Source organism: Buteo buteo, chromosome 10 (assembly GCF_964188355.1).
Source record: "Buteo buteo chromosome 10, bButBut1.hap1.1, whole genome shotgun sequence".
NCBI lineage: Eukaryota > Metazoa > Chordata > Aves > Accipitriformes > Accipitridae > Buteo > Buteo buteo.
In genome coordinates, this window is record NC_134180.1 from 31,275,453 (window position 1) to 31,292,409 (window position 16,957).

At 38.6% G+C, this 16,957-nt stretch overlaps 1 protein-coding gene across 1 annotated transcript in view; it reads right to left on the minus strand.

Moving 5' to 3' along the window:
* The window catches only part of AK5 (adenylate kinase 5), a 98,941-nt gene that overhangs the window by 38,799 nt on the left and 43,185 nt on the right, over positions 1 to 16,957 (minus strand). Inside the window, exons 7-8 of the mRNA XM_075039214.1 lie at positions 8,951 to 9,041; positions 2,208 to 2,284 (exon numbers count right to left, since the gene is read on the minus strand). Of these exons, the coding sequence (XP_074895315.1) occupies positions 2,208 to 2,284; positions 8,951 to 9,041 (168 nt within the window). The remainder of the gene's footprint in view (positions 1 to 2,207; positions 2,285 to 8,950; positions 9,042 to 16,957) is intronic.

A 16,957-nucleotide genomic window follows, 5' to 3' on the forward strand; every position in this document is an offset into this window, starting at 1 on the left:
TTTATTAGTAATAGAAATACTTATATTTATTTAAATGTCACAAAAGTATCAAAGATATCAACTTACAGTTGAAGAGAGTCATTGTCAGCCACTTCATATTTATATATCTCTCTTTGACTGAAGGGCTTTTAGCACTGTTTTTACTTCATTTCTCCTTTTCTATTTGATAACAGTATTGCACTCTTGCCAGAATGGCAATGTGTTGGTCTGGCAAAATAATGAGAAAAGCTAACCGCCACATCTGGCAGAAAGAATATTTGCTATTGATAAAGACAATAAGGTCCCATCATCGTCGTCTTGTTTAGTCTCACGTAAGAACCACATGCAACTTCATTCAAAACTACACTCAGTGCTTTTATGGACTGTGTTTGAAATTATAAACTAGTATAATTTTCATATATTTCTTTCTGTTAATTTTATTTTGTAACTATAAAACTTGTGCTTATTATTTGAACAGCATTTCAAACATTATGAACCAAGAGTATAATTTCTTTAGTCTTCATACTCTGCCAAAAGAATGTATTTAGAATGTCAATAAAATGCAAAATTTAACATCAACATAATCCAAACATGATTTAAATATACATTCTGCTTTATAGGGCATAAACCCCTAAACCCTGCAATAAAGAAGTAGTACAATCAAGACAAAGATGATGAGAAACTTAAGATGGGGTAGAGAATGTTTTAAGAAGGACTTATGAAATAATGGGATTTAAAATGGGTTTTGGAGACAGAGGCGAGCTGTCTGCTTGAAAAAAGCCAAACTGAAATAACTGAGCCAAAAAGAACAGTAAAAGGATCATAAATTAACAGAAATGAATAGGGCTAGAACATATAACATGTTGCAGGTGAGGATAAAGTGTTGAATTGAATACTGTGAAAGAAAACCAATGTATGAATGGATGATACTGAATGAAAATTCAGTTTTGTTGGTCCTGATTTTGTCACTAGCTTTAAAATTTCATGAGAAAATAAATCTTTTGCAAATAATGAGGAAAGAGGTGAGAACATTTGCAACTGCATTTAGTTGAATGATAACAGAAACACAGAATAACTTTCTTTGCCAAGCTGCTCACAAATCTACGGAAGTGTTTATGGCATTTGTGAAGAAAATGCAAGCAGAGTCGTGCAAAAGTGAAAGGCAGAAAGCAAAACGCTTAAGTATGGTGGTGTGATAGGCAGATGGCTCTAAAAATATTTTCTTTAATTATAAGTCATTCTTTTAATGCTTATCCACAGCACAGTAACAAGAATAATAACACTTATCCTTAGCACAGTATCCAAGCCGCAGGAACCTTCCTTGTTTCAGTTTGTGCCCATTGCTTCTTTTCCTGTCACTGAGCACCACTGAAAAGAGCCTGGCTCCATCTTCTTTGCACCCTCCCTTCAGATTTCTGTACACATTGATGAGATCCCCCCTAAGCCTTCTCATTTCCAGGCTGAACGCTCCCAGCTCTCTTGGCCTTTCCCCATAGGACAGATGGCCCAGTCCCTTAATCATCTTAGTGGCCCTTCACTGGACTCTCTTCAGTAGCTCCATATGTTGTAGCAGTGAGTCCAGGACCAGACAAGGACACAGTACTCGAGATGTGGCCTTACCAGTGCTGAGGTGAAGATTAGAGGGGAAAGATGCATACAACCTTTTCCCCCTCTCTAGCCTTCTTTCTTCCTATGTACAAGGAAAACACTATCAAAATTTAGTTTTTAGGTGTGGATAGAATGGGATCAGTAGAAAGGCTGGTTTCAACACAATGTAAGCATTTGTTGTTTTTTTATTTTAAAAAATGCTTTTATTTTTCAAGGGGAGAATGTTTGATTTGGTTTTAGTTCCATTTCTCACTTTTCATACTTTCATGCCTCTCTCTTGAAAAATGTTTTGCTCCCTCTTCTTGAATATACAGTAGACCTACAGTGCATTCCAACAATTCTATTTGCCACGTTTGCCAACATTTTAAAATTTGTGGATGAAATTCAGCAATGTACAGTAATGGAAGATATGGGCTCTTAATAGCACAATAATATTCATTCTTTTCTCATAACTAGAAAGCAACCTCTGTGTATCATGAATTTACTTATATTGCACTTAAAAAGCCCTTTAGCTTAGGTACCCTTAAAGTTGCACCACCTTGTTCAGAGAAACGGTATAGCACAGTATGTACATAAACTAGAAAACTGTCTAGAGAGAGGCCATATGTATATAAAGTTACCTGGTCTTCAAAGTCAAATTCTGTATAAACAGTATCTCCAGAATCCATAATCAGACTGCAATCAAGTTCATTTGGCCCTAAAATAGGAAAGAAATTTAGACTTTAGAAATGGATTGGAAATTTTCACTTTATGTGATGGAACACTGTAATATTTCCAATTGTCTGTATGTATGCAAAAACTGTGATCCAAGGAACCATTCAGATGTGCTAGAGTACCCAGGTGAATGGTATTCCATTAGCAGAGCCTTCAAAGCATCCATAAAATCTACCATGAATCTTAATAAGGAATGGTTATACTAGATGGTGAATCGTTTCAGTTGGATTGCAAATTTATTGGGCAGGGTGTTCTGCGTGCTATGACTTGCAATTGTAAAATTGCCACAGGGATCTTGGCTCAGGGGAGAATAAAAACCATGTTTAGGAAAGAGAAAGGAAATACTAATTGGTGATTAGCAGATAAGGATCCTGGTGTGATTCTGATAGGGGAACAAAGCAGTAAGCTTCCAGCAGCAAGTCCCCATTTCTATCCTATCCCACCCCTTTCCAAAGCAACAGCGTGGCTCTGTCCCTTCTCCCTGTCATTTTCCTGTGGCACAATCAGCAAGTCATGCAGCCTCTTGCACTTGGGATGACAAAATTCAGTTGCTGAGAAGCCTTGACCTGGCTGAGCTTTATAGTTTAGCTTCAGCTGAACTCCTGAAGGTGCACGATAACAAAAATTGGGCTTGGTATTTCAAGAAGTCATGTAGGGGGGTAGTCATTGCTAAACCAGAACAGGAGGATAAACCACTAATCATCTTTATATATAAACATAGGAAGGGTGTAGCATGGACATCATATATTCTGGCACTATCACCCCATTCAGATTAGCTCACTCCAGGGCAATGCAGAAGGAAACAGTCTCCTGTGCCTTCCAGATGGTGCAACCTTAAACCAAATCGTGCATGTATTCAACACACATTAAAATGTCAACAGGCGTGTGACTACAGGAGAAATTTTTCACAGCACTATTAAAACAAGAATAACAAAAATACTGCAAAGACACACAGATCTAAAAACTGTAACCGGACAATAGTCACAGGTGAGTCCAATCACTATCTTCATGTGGGGAGCAACAGGTAACACCAAGGGAAGTATAAGATGTGCTTTGGTTTTGCCCTCATGTCCCCAGTCAGACAAGATCACTGATGAAGAGAATACAACTCCCTCACCTCCTGGGTTACAGGTGTCTATGCCTGGTATGATGTTCCTGCAAGCACTGGCATTGAGGATACATAGTTTTAAGACTATTGCTAACCTGGAGTTGTTTTCTCACCATTAGAGATGTTTGTATGGGTGGCTGTCTGTAACAAGCACCATCAATAACAGATTTTGCAGTTCAATTTGTGCCAGATGCATTTATGTATTATCTGCTTTTGTTTGCTTTTAAAGTTTATGTAGTAATGATCTATGTAGGTGGTGAACTAAACATTATTAAGAGAGAGAACAGACGAGAGGAACTAGGTGTCATGATGACTAGAACCAAAACTGCTTGGTAGAGATGATGATTCCAGGGTGTCTTAGTTTGCAATCCATACTACAATTGCTGCCAAATTAATCTTTGATGCAACTCTTTGGACTACACAAGAGATACCAGGGAAAGACTTCAGTCTACCATCTGCTGGTGTTTTTGTTCCTCCCTCCTCCCCCACAATGATGTTCATGTATACTTTATCAGATTGCTATAAAAAAAATAACAGAAAGGGATTATACTCTTGCTACTGTAGAATGTCACATGTGTACATGCAGCATGTTCTCTGGCATATACACTTTATGGTCTTTTGAAAATACCTGTCTGTAAAAGATATATGCAACCAAATAGATTTACAACTCCTGAGAGAACTTTAATTTTTTGATTTATTTTACACAGCTGACATCTCATTCTTAACATTGTGTCATTGTTGATAATATAATTTAACTAAGCCTCAGTTGTCACCAGCACTGGCCTACCTTGATACATCAAATGACTTTTAAAGGCACTTCTGTGCAAGTGTTGGATTAACTGTCACTTAACTACCAAGAGCAGTATGTATCCTTAGCTAGAAACATTAATATGAAATATGGTGCTGCAACCTTAAATGTAAAGGTAAGGCTGAAAATGAATATTCATGCATAATGTATCTTAAGTGATAAAAGCCATAATGGTTATACAATTTCAATATGGTCAAGCATCTTAAGGCCTTTTTTCTTGAACTAGGAAACCAGTTTCCTTGGGGAAGTATATCTCCTTTCAGGGTACATCCAAGGAAGGTCAGGAAAATCAAAAATACGTGTCTTTTCTTTCTTGGTGCAATGAAAACTAACAAAACCCATAACCATCTATCACTGAACAGTATACAGACTTCTCTATCCTTCTCATCTCAAATTGCCTAAAGACAAACCTACCAGAAATGAATTGAAGCAAATGGCTACTCCCAGGACAAGATAAAGTAATGAGGGGACATACAAGAGTACTTGTGATATCCCTGGTGCAGTATGAATAAGCATGAGTAGTTTGTTATCCTCTAGCTCAGTGTGTTATTGGAGGGAGCATATTTGTCTGAGTTTGGACTAGATCTTGCTAAAGCAGGTCTTCTAGGGGAGGATGACAGGGTTGCTAACTAATTGCTAGTACACGTGGCAGCAGAAGCATACCAGATAGCCGCTTTGCAAGGGACTGGGAGTCAGTAATCCTGGTGGTAGGCAAACCTACTGACAAGGCTAAAGCCAAGGGGAGAGTGTTAGAGTGGGTAATTCACTCAGCTCAGGTTTTCTAATCTCAAGTTTCAATCAGCAACATTTTATGTAAAACTTGTGGCAATGTTCAGCTATCAAAGGAGAAAAACAAAATGTTGGCTTAAGGAAAAGAGGAGGATTGGTTAAAGCATTTGGAAGCAAACATGCCCTGCTGCTTTCAGTGAGTCTGCAGGCTGCACATCTTGTGCTCTGACAACAAAACAGCTGATCGTAAGTAAGTTCCATTGCCTTTTCTGAGTAAGTTGCATTGGTTTTCCTTTGATAAGCGGGTACACTGAGAACTAGGCTATAAACAAAATTAATACTCATTTACCATTAGGAGGAAGGTCTTACAGGCTGAATTGTCCTACTTCCTTTTGAAGGGATGCCCCATTCCACCAGATTAATCTCAGCTCTTGGCTAACTTAAAGCCTTCGTGTGCTTGTATGAACTTAATGCAAATGATCTGAGTAACTGTACCAATTTCAGAAGGGGAAACTCAGCAGTTAAAAAATAATTAAGAAAGTGCATGAAAGCTCTACTGCCATGGAGTGCTTGCAAACACCTGATCTGAAAAGGTACTCTTATGACTTAAAATATGCCTCCTCAAGTTCAGTGCATGCATAAAGTTGAGCTAAGGGAAACCTGGTCATTTTCATGTGCCCTGTGTTTTCCTTGGGGAAAAAACAGAGAGGATTTTATTAGGTACAGTACTGCACAATTAAAAAAATAAATCAGTTGGAAGTTTTTATTAAATCCCTGTTAACTGAGTAATCAGCTCTCCAGGGAGGAGCAGGCTGCTGAAAAAGGAAACAGCAGATCAGCTAGAATGCACTCCTTTTTTAACTAGGCTTTGTATCTTAAGACTGAAGGAACCCAAGAGGATCCGATGACACAGCACTGAGGGATGAGTTGAATTAATGGTGGGCTGCAGTTGTACAAGGGTGTGCTGACAGGAGCTACCCCTGCCAGGTCTGATAGTCAGGGAGAATGACTCCCCTGCCCCCAGAGGGGTGCGGGGCTGTGCTCAGTTGCTTCCTTCACTGTGAGGCTGTACTTTTAAATTTTATGCTGCTGTATTTTATGTATTGTTTGTTGCTCCTAAGCTGAATTGCACAGGATTGGTCGTGGAAAGCTGAGAGGGTATGGCTGTTACAGGCAGGTGTGTGATTCCTACCACAGAAATGCACCCCAGAACCCAGGGGCATCATGGCCGTAAATGTCTTTGGTCCTATAAAACATTTCAGTGTTCTGAGCCTCTGTGTGTGTCACTTTCTCTAGGACTTTCATCCACTAAGGATGAAAGCATGTTTATCCTTAAGTTTTCACGAATGCAAATGTCAAGCATTGCTTTTTCACAGTTCTCTAAATTCATTTATACAATGAAACTAAATTGTACTGATCTGTCTAAATTTATCCGCAATTGATTTAACTTCCCATTACAAGGTAGCTATGCCCCCTCATGTGAGTTAATTAAGTCTGCTCCATGGACCATTTCTGTTTTGGCAAATCAGTTATTGTATTTCCAATCCTTGTTTAAATCCGTTACTTATTTCAAATCCTGGTAGAAAATCTATTCAATATGGTTCATTGGCTCAAATATGCCCATACTCGTATTTTAACAACTATAGTATCTGCACTGTTCAACACTGACTGTCATAAAAGTCATCTAAGACTATCCTGTGAAACATGTTACTTCTCTTTAATAGCATGTTTAAGCTTAATAAAAATAAAAATGTCTTTTTATGTTACGGAACATGCTCTGAAGCACCCTCTAATAACTCAGTTAGTACATGTTGCATATAAGCCCTTGGGCAAGACAAATGCTTAGAAGATAAATTTCAAGTGGAATATAATAGAAATAATTTACTGAAGGACTGATTAGCATTACAATGATTACATTTTAATTTTGTTCTCAGATGCTTCTAATACTAATTTTATTGCAACCTAAACTATTGAGTTTCATGACAGGCTGTTGCTCTTAGCAACAGTCTTAATATGTCATAGAAGGCAATAATGAGAATATTGTATTTTAATCTATAAAAATATTCAGTTTTCTTTCAGCATATACTGTTATGCAGTTGATTACAACTGGATTTTACAGGTATAACATATGAATTAGATTGATGTGGATGCATGAAAATATTAGAAATACTATGTTTACATTAGCCACCAGGAACCAAAATATATTGCAATATCACTAATAAGATTAAAAGACAAAAAGTGAGATCAAGGCAATGCTGGAATTGCGACCCCTAGAAATTAAATATCTCATCTCATAGGATCTCTAGAAATTCTACTTCGAATCTCCTTACTATTACTAGTGCTCAGGTTAGGCACCAATTAGATGATTGTGGCATGGCTTCTGATAAAGCTCATAGCTCTCCAATTATTTTGGTGAGGAATTTATTAAGTAGATCAGACTTTCAAGAAACTGACTGGAATTCATGCAGAATCACAACCAATCTGTGCAAACTGTTTAGCTTTTGTCAATCTGTTTGTCAGAGCTAGCACCTTTATGCCACTTCTTTCCTCTTCTTGCTATTCAGTACTTAGCTCATTTAATTAGGGAATCCACGGGTAATTATCAGTACAATGCTATACAGTGGGAATGCCATTTTAGGTTTGGAATCAATCTCTTGCCTCTAGGAATTAGGTTAAGCACAAAAGAGGTAAGCCTGCCACTTAATGGAGAAAGCTAGTCTATTCTTGTGTGCATCTTACCTCAAAGCTGACCACTAGAAACCTGTTTTTTTTTGTTTTTTTTTTTTTTTAGCTAATCCACTTTTTATCATTCTCTCCCCTTACCCCTACTCTGCCCCCTCCCCCCCCGCCCCGATAATTCATCTTTATCTAATTTTGAACATTATCAAAAATAGCCTTATGGGTGGGTTTTACAGACTAGCTAGCTTGGGAACCCCCTACCCCCTTTCAGATCTTCAAGATATGACCTAATCTTTCTGTCTGAAGCACTGCTCTTTCCAAATGTCTTGCTAGTAGAAAAAAAATGATCCTCCTTTGTTAAAAAGAGATAATAGATGTATTGCTACTACTAGACTTCATTGTGCTTCATCAGTTCCTTCTTCCTTGGCAGTCCCCAGATGATTGTTCACAATTACAAATAACTGAAACTACCCGGACTGCCAATTTATCGCAGATGAGTTTTCCCTTAAACAGAGGAGAGATCAAATACACAATTTTCTCTACTATATATACCTAATCTTTATTTTAATAAAGCTAGTAAATTTTACAGGAAAATATTTCACCTAGAATTTTCTTTTTGTGTGCTGTTTCACAAGATGTTTATGACCTCATCTACCTATATAACCCTCACAGCCTACTGAGAAGGCAGCCAGGGATGCCATCTGTAAAAAGAAAAAGTTATGAAGTTTCCAAGGAACGTTTTCCTGGTCCCCTCAAGCAAAATATTTCTGACACATTATGGATTTTCAGTGCTTTGATTTTAAGCTTCAATTCTTTTGCAGGCCTTTGTCCCTCAAAGGCTTCTTCTTTGAAGACATTCAGACTTCAGTAAGCACAAATGAAAAATAAATAAATAAATAAATACACCCCCCCGCTGACACCTGACTTATATTCGCTCACAGTTTCAGAATTAGTACCAATTATTAGGGAGGAAGTATGATTGTTAATCTCATAGGACTGGTTTTCTGGTCAACACTGAGGTATCATCTGGAACTGAAACAGATAGCTGGCAACTGGCACTGATCAACTTATAAAGTTTTTGTATTAATAATATAGTTCTTTAGTGGACTATCCAGAGTATTTTAAGCTGAGTTTGTAGATAAACAAGATGTTAGGGGGATTGTATGAAGTTCCCAAGTGTAAAGAGATTTTTTTGCCCATGTTTGAGGTCGGTCAAGATTTTGCTACAGTACATACATCCATACTTGAGGAATATGAAAAAGGCATCCCACCAATGTCAAAAGCGTTATAAAAAATGTGGTTCTTTAAATCTTACATTAACTCACCTGCTGCAGCCTCTTTGTTTGCAAATAGTTTATTGTCAACTGCCGAACTTATGTCAAAGAATACCTCTTCCTCATCTCTGTCTGCGTCAAACTATTAAAAAAAAAAAAAAGTTGGCAATCAGACACTGCTTACTCTATGGCTGAACATCAACATGTAACGTGACTTTTCACCCCAAGCCTTCTTGATAGGAACCTTTCTATTTTTTTCTGTGTGCTGTCCATTGCTTTAAGGTATGAATCATTCTGACTTAAAACTAAACTAATTTTGTAAACCATTTTGCCTATTTTTAATAGCTTGTCAGAAACAGAAGCTACAGTAAAATTGACTTGCTCTCAGAGAATGAAGTTTCAAAGCAGAAAGTAAAATTAGTAATGCGTATTACTTTTTCCACCACTGGATGGTTGAAAAAAATGACAGCATGGAGACCAGAAATGTGATTACTTTATTGTCACTTCTTTTCAGAGATTAGCATAATTAACTATCTGATTTGCAAGTGAAAATTTTTCAGCAACTTCTGAATTGTCTGAAACCAATCTTTGTGACATGTATGATTTCTTCAGGTAGTTGAGCAAAATTCTTAGGAAAAAGTAAAGTATTTTTAAAGTCCCCTATTATATGGGAAAGAAAGCTTTCTTTGCTTTTGCACTAGCAGATAGTGTATTGTCTCAGTGATAAATTAATAAAATCAGGAAAGCAAAGCTCCTTCAGAATGGTAAATAATTAATTTCTTACCATTTTAAACTTTTTTCATTTATTCTATCTTTTGCCTGAATTCTGATACTGATTCTCCCAAGTTTTTTCTCAGCTCTGACAGGTTCTTTTTATGGCCAGGTGACATGCTTGACAGGGGGTTTGTGTTTTTTCTTATCATATTTATTAAGCTTCATTCATTTAGATCATCACTTATTGAGGCTTTGTTTGGAAAAAAAATAGACATTTTATTACTGTTTCTGTGGATTTTTTTTTATTTCTTGAATCGAGGTCAGGTACATTATTATGGGAAAAGGGAATACTGTAACCTTAAGTTACAGGAGCAAGCAAATAACGGTCACATCAGATGGCTGTCATTCAGTGCATGCCCCCATCTAAGAGTCGCTATCTTCAATCATTCTGTATCTTCAGTGTAGTATGTTTATGATGCAGAATGAACCCCAGGGCAAAAAGAATTACATTAGTGATTGCAAGCTCATGAACTTCAGTGGGCTCTTTCTTCCAAGTCCAAGACTGTTGAGCACCTTTTCAGATGTCTCAATACCTGCCTGTCTCATGGTAAAAATAACAGGCAGGGAAAAGCCATGGAGAGAGAAGTTCAAACACTGCTAGGAACTTTGCTGCAGAAGCTAATGTTTACAGAGATGAAGTTGTTCTCCAAATATCTATCTCAGAATATAGCATGATACTTATTGAGTTAGAGAGACGCTGAATTGCTTGTCTAACACCCACCATTGCAAAATCAGTATCACTCTTTTCATTATGCCTTATGATGACTTATGTATTATCTGTATTACTTAAGCCATTCTGTCACTGGTAATGAAATTTGCTTTCTTATGGAATTTTCCATTAGCACCTCAAGATAAACTCAGAGGCAAATATCAGCCCAAGAATAATTATTTAGGGTGGCAGATGTCAGAAATAGTTCAAAAATAGGGAAAGAACATCAAAGGGACAAAGAATGATTCTACAAACTGGGTCTGTGTGAACAAAAGAAAATGGAAGCTTGTGGGAGGCCAGAATAAACTAGAGAGGCAACCACTGTAGAAAGTTTGCTGCCAACAAGCTTAACTCTCAACACCTGTCCGAGTGCTCAAATCATAATTGGTATTAGTCCCAATTTAAATCTTTAAGGTCTTAAATATTTTAGCTTCATGCTTACATCAGCCCTAGAGCTGAAGCTTCATTTCTATCATAGATGAGCCTACTATAATTATCAATACAGGGAGTTTTCTGACTGGTTCTTGAAATGGAGTTTCTGGCTCTGACTCTGAGGACCACTCAGAAGTCCATCCTGTGATGCAGCACAGTTGTCCATCTGTCTGGGCAGACATTTATCTATTCTTGAGGAATTCTTTTGCCATTCAGTGTTAATCAATACTCAAAGCATTATTTTTTTATATATGAAGCAGAAATTTGTTTGTGTTTGCCTATTAGAAGGATTACATCTTAACTTGTGTCAAAACTGAGGCTTGTGGAAGAACAGGTCTTAAAGGAAGTTGTTGGGCAATTTATTATCCATGCACAAACAGCACCTTTGGAATCTGTTCATGAGAAAAGAGTATTGATCTCTGTGAATTCTTCTGCACTAGTTTGTCTCCAAGCAAGTGTGGGGATATTATTTTCTTCCATCGCTTCTCAGCAAAAAATGTACGTGTTTCATTAGATATGCTAGTGTATTGGGTTTGCATGTCAAGGTTTTGGTGGCAGGGGGCTACAGGGGTGGCTTCTGTGAGAAGCTGCTGGAAGCTTCCCCTGTGTCCGACAGAGCCAATACCAGCCGGCTCCAAGACTGACCCACCGCTGGCCAAGGCCGAGCCCATCAGCAACAGTGGTAGCGCCTCCGTGATAACGTATTTAAGAAGGAAAAAAAAAGTTGCTGGGACAGACAGAAACAGCAGCCAGAGAGAGGAGTGAGAACATGTAAGAGAAACAACCCTGCAGACCCCCAGGTCAGCAAAGAAGGAGGGGGAGGAGATGCTCCAGGCACCGGAGCAGAGATTCCCCTGCAGCCCGTGGGGAAGACCATGGTGAGGCAGGCTGTCCCCCTGCAGCCCAGGGAGGTCCACGGTGGAGCAGATCTCCACCTGCAGCCCAGGGAGGACCCCATGCCGGAGCAGGTGGGTGCCCGAAGGAGGCTGTGACCCCGTGGGAAGCCCACGCTGGAGCAGGCTCCTGGTAGGACCTGTGGACCTATGGAGAAAGAACCCCACACTGGAGCAGGTTTTCTGGCAGGACTTGTGCCCCTGCAGGAGACCCATGCTAGAGCAGTCTGTGCCTGAAGGACTGTGCTCGTGGAAGGGACCCATGCTGGAGCAGTTCATAAAGAACTGCACCCCGTGGAAAGGACTCACATTGGAGAAGTTTGTGGAGAACTGTCTCCCGTGGGAGGGACTCCATGGTGGGGCAGGGCAAGGGTGTTGAGGAGTCCTGCCCCTGAGGAGGAAGGAGCAGCAGAGACAACCTGTGATGAACTGATTGTAACCCCCCTTCCCTGTCCCCCTGCGCTGCTGAGGCAGGGGTGGACGTAGAGAATTTGGGAGTGAAGCTGTGCCTGGGAAGAAGGGAGGGGTGGAGGGAAGGTGTTTGAGATTTGGTTTTATTTCTCATTACCCTACTCTGGTTTGATTGGCAATAAATTAAGTTAATTTTCCCCCAGTCAAGCCTGTTTTGCCTGTGACAGTAATTGGTGAGTGATCTCTTCCTGTCCTTATCTCGACCCACGAGCCCTTTGTTCTATTTTCTCTCCCCTGTCCAGCTGAGGGGGGGAGTGACAGTGTGGCTGTGTGGTGCTTAGTTGCTGGCTGGGGTTAAACCATGACAGCTAAGGAAGACATATCATATAATGTGATGTTTGTGGGTGTGTGTACGAATGAAACCCAGTAAACTGTAATCAGGTTGTGTCTGATTATTACTGTGTAGGTCACGCCACACTTGGAGAGATGACAGGCTTGCTTTCTCATTAGTAGCACTCCTCTGAATAATCCAGTTTACCACAGAAAAAAACACATGATCAATCTCAAAATGGTCTAAAGGTTCCAAGAATTTGAAACATCAACTTCCCCCATTCAAAGAACACCAGCTGTGCTTCAGTACTCTGAAATATCTGGGCTTTCTAATGAAAGCCTATATTGTCACCCAAAGAAAACCAATTATTTGAAGCTTGCACATAGACTCAGTTTTCCCCTCACAAAATGAGAATTGTAATACACCGAGCCACAGGAAGGCAAGGTAGCTTTCACAGAGAAATTATTTTTGAAAGAAACTAAGTAACCGTGTGAGTTCTGTACTTCATTGAATTGCTAAACATTTTAAAATTAAATCCTTTGGTAATTATTTGAGGCTTGAATAAAACATAAAAGGTACTCAAACAACCCTATTCACAAACAGCAGTAAAACTCATATTTTTAGCAGAACACGTCTAAATCAATAGGTTGCTTTTCCTACTGAAAACAAATCCCTACTTGCTTCAAAACATAGCTCTTTGCAACTGAATTATCTACTGGTATCTTTATGGATGGCTCAGCTTAATTATAGTCAAGGCCTATGTTTTATAGAAATATAATTTTATTAAACATGCCACTGAAAGCATTTGCAATATGCAAGACGCATTAACTGTATTGTTATCTGAATTGATATAATCTCTACCAGTGATGCAGGAAGAAGCAAAGTACTCTTCCCTGTGAGATCAATGGAGTTTGAGGTCTGAACTCACTCTACAGTGTTTCCCTCAATGAGGCACTAATGGGGTTTTTTTGTACCTTACTATCTCTCTTTTGCTGGGGCAGGAAAATCTCTGAGCCAAAAAAGGTTTCACAAACCTTTCTGAAGTACATTTTGGGGGCTATGCTTGGTAAGAAACTAGTAAAGTCCTTCCTCTGCCCAACACATACATGTGGAAGCTGCAAGGCAGCAATCTCCACATCACTTCTGAGTGGTCCTGCTTCCATGATTTACTTCTCTGTGATGAAGGAAAGTACAAGAGGCTTTTTCTACCTTCTCTCTCCTCAGTCAGTTCAATAATGGTGTTTCTGTGGGAGGAAGAGGTAATACAGCATCATTTGGGAGGATGTGAATTTACTGCACCCACACACTGTGGTTACGCCACACCACACACTGTTCTGCTCCCACCTGGTTCGGGGGAACACATCCCAAGGATTAAAGCAGGGACAAGAACAGATCTCTGAAGCCTTCAAGGTTTCTTTTTAGTTGAGTTTCAGATACTTTTGCTTTGCTCTGACATCATGATTTAGTAAAGAAATTCCTAGTAGAAGTCAGGTACCTCAGTATATATTGATTTTATTTTATTTTTAATAAATGATGACTGGCATAATGATGAATTTTCTGGAAAGTTTATCCCTGTTTCACGTGAGCATTGCTGAATTGGGGGATTTGATGCTGGCACAGTGTTATCCATAAAAATAATGAAAAATATTTTCTAGATCTTCTGCGTTGTAAATAATTGTTCCATGGAAAGCAGGTTGTACTTGCTGCTCTCAGAGAGAAAATGATTAGTGTTTCTAAATAAGCACCCAACAAATCCCAGCCAACAGATGGAGCTTCACAGAAAAATTGTCCAAGTTGTTGAATATGGCGAATCTCACTGGTCAATGATGATAAATGGAGGTTTGGTAATACCATGAATTGAGTTAAAGAAAAAAGTGCACAGCTCTTTCTTGACGTCTATCAAGGAGCAAGCATCAAGGAAACTGCAGTTAACTAGAATTTTGGGTGAGGGTGAAGCCATTCAGGCTGGCACTGCCTGCTACGGACTGATTCATCCCCAGTGACACTGCTGGTCTTTGCAGGTGGTTTATCCAAAATAACAGTCCCAAAATAGGGGGAGATCATAATAGCATTTCAAATTGGAGTACAGGAAAACTAAAACTAGAAACAAATCTGGTTACAGCAGACGCACAGGGAATTCTTGTTGGTGCACTTTGCAGTAAAGTTAGAAATGGAGAAAGCATAAAAAAACCCCAAGCAAATGGGTGTAGTTAAATAGCATTTGCAACAGTAGATGAAAATGTCCTCTGTTTTAGAATATGATGGATGTCAATGAAAAGAAAATAACCCATAAAATTAAAATAACAAAATTGGGCCGCAAAATCAAACAAGATTACAGAATTGGATGATGAATTCTCTATTTGCTCTCTTTGCAGGCAAAGACTCCAAAAATAACTGCAACTCATAGATGTCTGAGTGTTTTCTCAGTCATTGAAACATATGTTACTTGAACAAATGCCCCAAATACCATACATTTAAAGGCATAGGTGATCTGATGATCAGACCATTTACTGCAAGGAACATGGTATTCATATGTGCTCTTTTGATCTCTTGGTCTTGCCTCAGTAAGAAGTTATTTGTCGCTGGTCTTCAAGCACAGGAGTGAGTACAGAGTGCTGAGCCTCTGACCATTGCAGTCAATGCTGATCAGGAAAAGAAAAAAAGAGTTGCTTTGAGTTGTTCTTTTAAGGCATATCCTCAGGTATGGACCTTTCTGTGGTGTTTGACTGATCTTTGGCTGTGGAAAATAGGCCATCAGACCTCCAGTCATATAAATAGGATAGGCGATTTTTTTTCTCAGACAAAGCAACTTCTGAAGGGAGATTTATAGTGAACAATTAAGTGAACAGGAGTTGGGTTGTGCTGCTTAGTCAGAGGGTCTAATTAGATGTATGAACAAGAATGCTGAATGTAAGCCAAGTAATAACATAACATTGTGGTGTTTGGCGCAGGGGCGATAGCTCCTGGATGCTCAGTGCAGTGATAGTATCCACAGCTGATAAACTGGAGGGATTTCCAGATGAGCTATGAGAACGATTACTTGACTACCATGTCTAATAAGAGAAGAATTAGGGCTGAGATCAGAGAAGGCTGAAAAAGTAATCTGTTTCCTGTACCTTTCCAAGGGAAAGAGAAATTTTATAAGTCATTATATGCAGCAGACAAAACTTTAAGATGCAAGGATGAAGAGCAAGTGAGACAAATTCAGAATTGAAGTAAGTCGCAAAATTTATTCTGATGCCGGTTTCATTACTGCTTAATTAATCATAATTGGCAATGGATTCCCTATGGTTTGAAAATTTTAAAGATTGTTCCTAGAAAGAAAAATAGTAATACATTCAAATTCAAATAGGAATTAATTCAGGAAAGTCTGCAGTCTAAAAGTTGCTCTACGTAGCCATAGCTGTCATTTCTAGCTTTATAATCCATTAACCAGCTATACGCGGAAGTGAAACACAATCATTTTTTAGGAAGTGGACAAATCATCCATATATTATCACCTGCAATGGAAGAATAACTTCTTTTTAAACAAAAAAAAAAAGAGGGTAAGCCACAAAAAAGAGAACATGGCTTCTTGTGTCACAGTTATCCTATGCTTTTAAAAGAGATACCTAGTTTAGAAGTCAGATTGTACCACTGTCCTTGAAGTGTTGCTATTTTTTGGTTGAAAAGTTGACAATCCTTTAGCTAGTAACATGAAGAGACTCATAAGATTGAGCAAGTTACAATGATTTTCAGGTGGCAGTGGCTACAACTGTGACAAGAAGAACTCACTATTTTTATTCAGAATGATTTAGGAAGGGGTTTACTCCTGAAGGAGTGAAAACAAATAAGAACCAGTTTTATTTTATCCTTGGTAATACTAGAAGGTAAAGTGTGATACACACTCAAGTGTATGGGTGCTGCTTTACAGTTTTCAGACACCCACACAGAAATCCCTTTATTACTGTTCTTCCATCCCTAGTTTGCTTCTCTTAATAATTACAAGCTAATTGACTTGTCCAGTTACTTCTAGAGAACAGTGGAAAAAGTTAAAGAAAAAAAATCAGCAACATGGGAAAACAGTATAGAAATATGTGAGGAAAAATAAATAAGGTAGGATAATAACCATTGGGAAGGGACGACAGGAAAAAAGAGTTGAAGCCTTGTATAGGAAAAATAATAAGCAGACGAATTGAGGAAGGAAGCTGGAATGTGCAGACCGGGAGCTCAGGGAACATTTCCCTATTATAAAGTACTTTTAACGATACTCTTTAAAAAAAAAAAAACAAAACCCACAAACAAAAAAACCTCCAAAACACCACAAAATTGGGGGAGGGGACATAGGGGAGAGATATTTCTCCGTAATCCATTCTCTAGTTCTAACATTTTCTTTCTTTTACATCAAATACTCTGAAAACTCAGTTTAATTTTTTATACAATATTGTATCACGTACAGAAGAAAAACTACAACTGAAATTACACTACAGCTTACCAGTGATTTATAAAAAATTATGCAATTAGAAGAG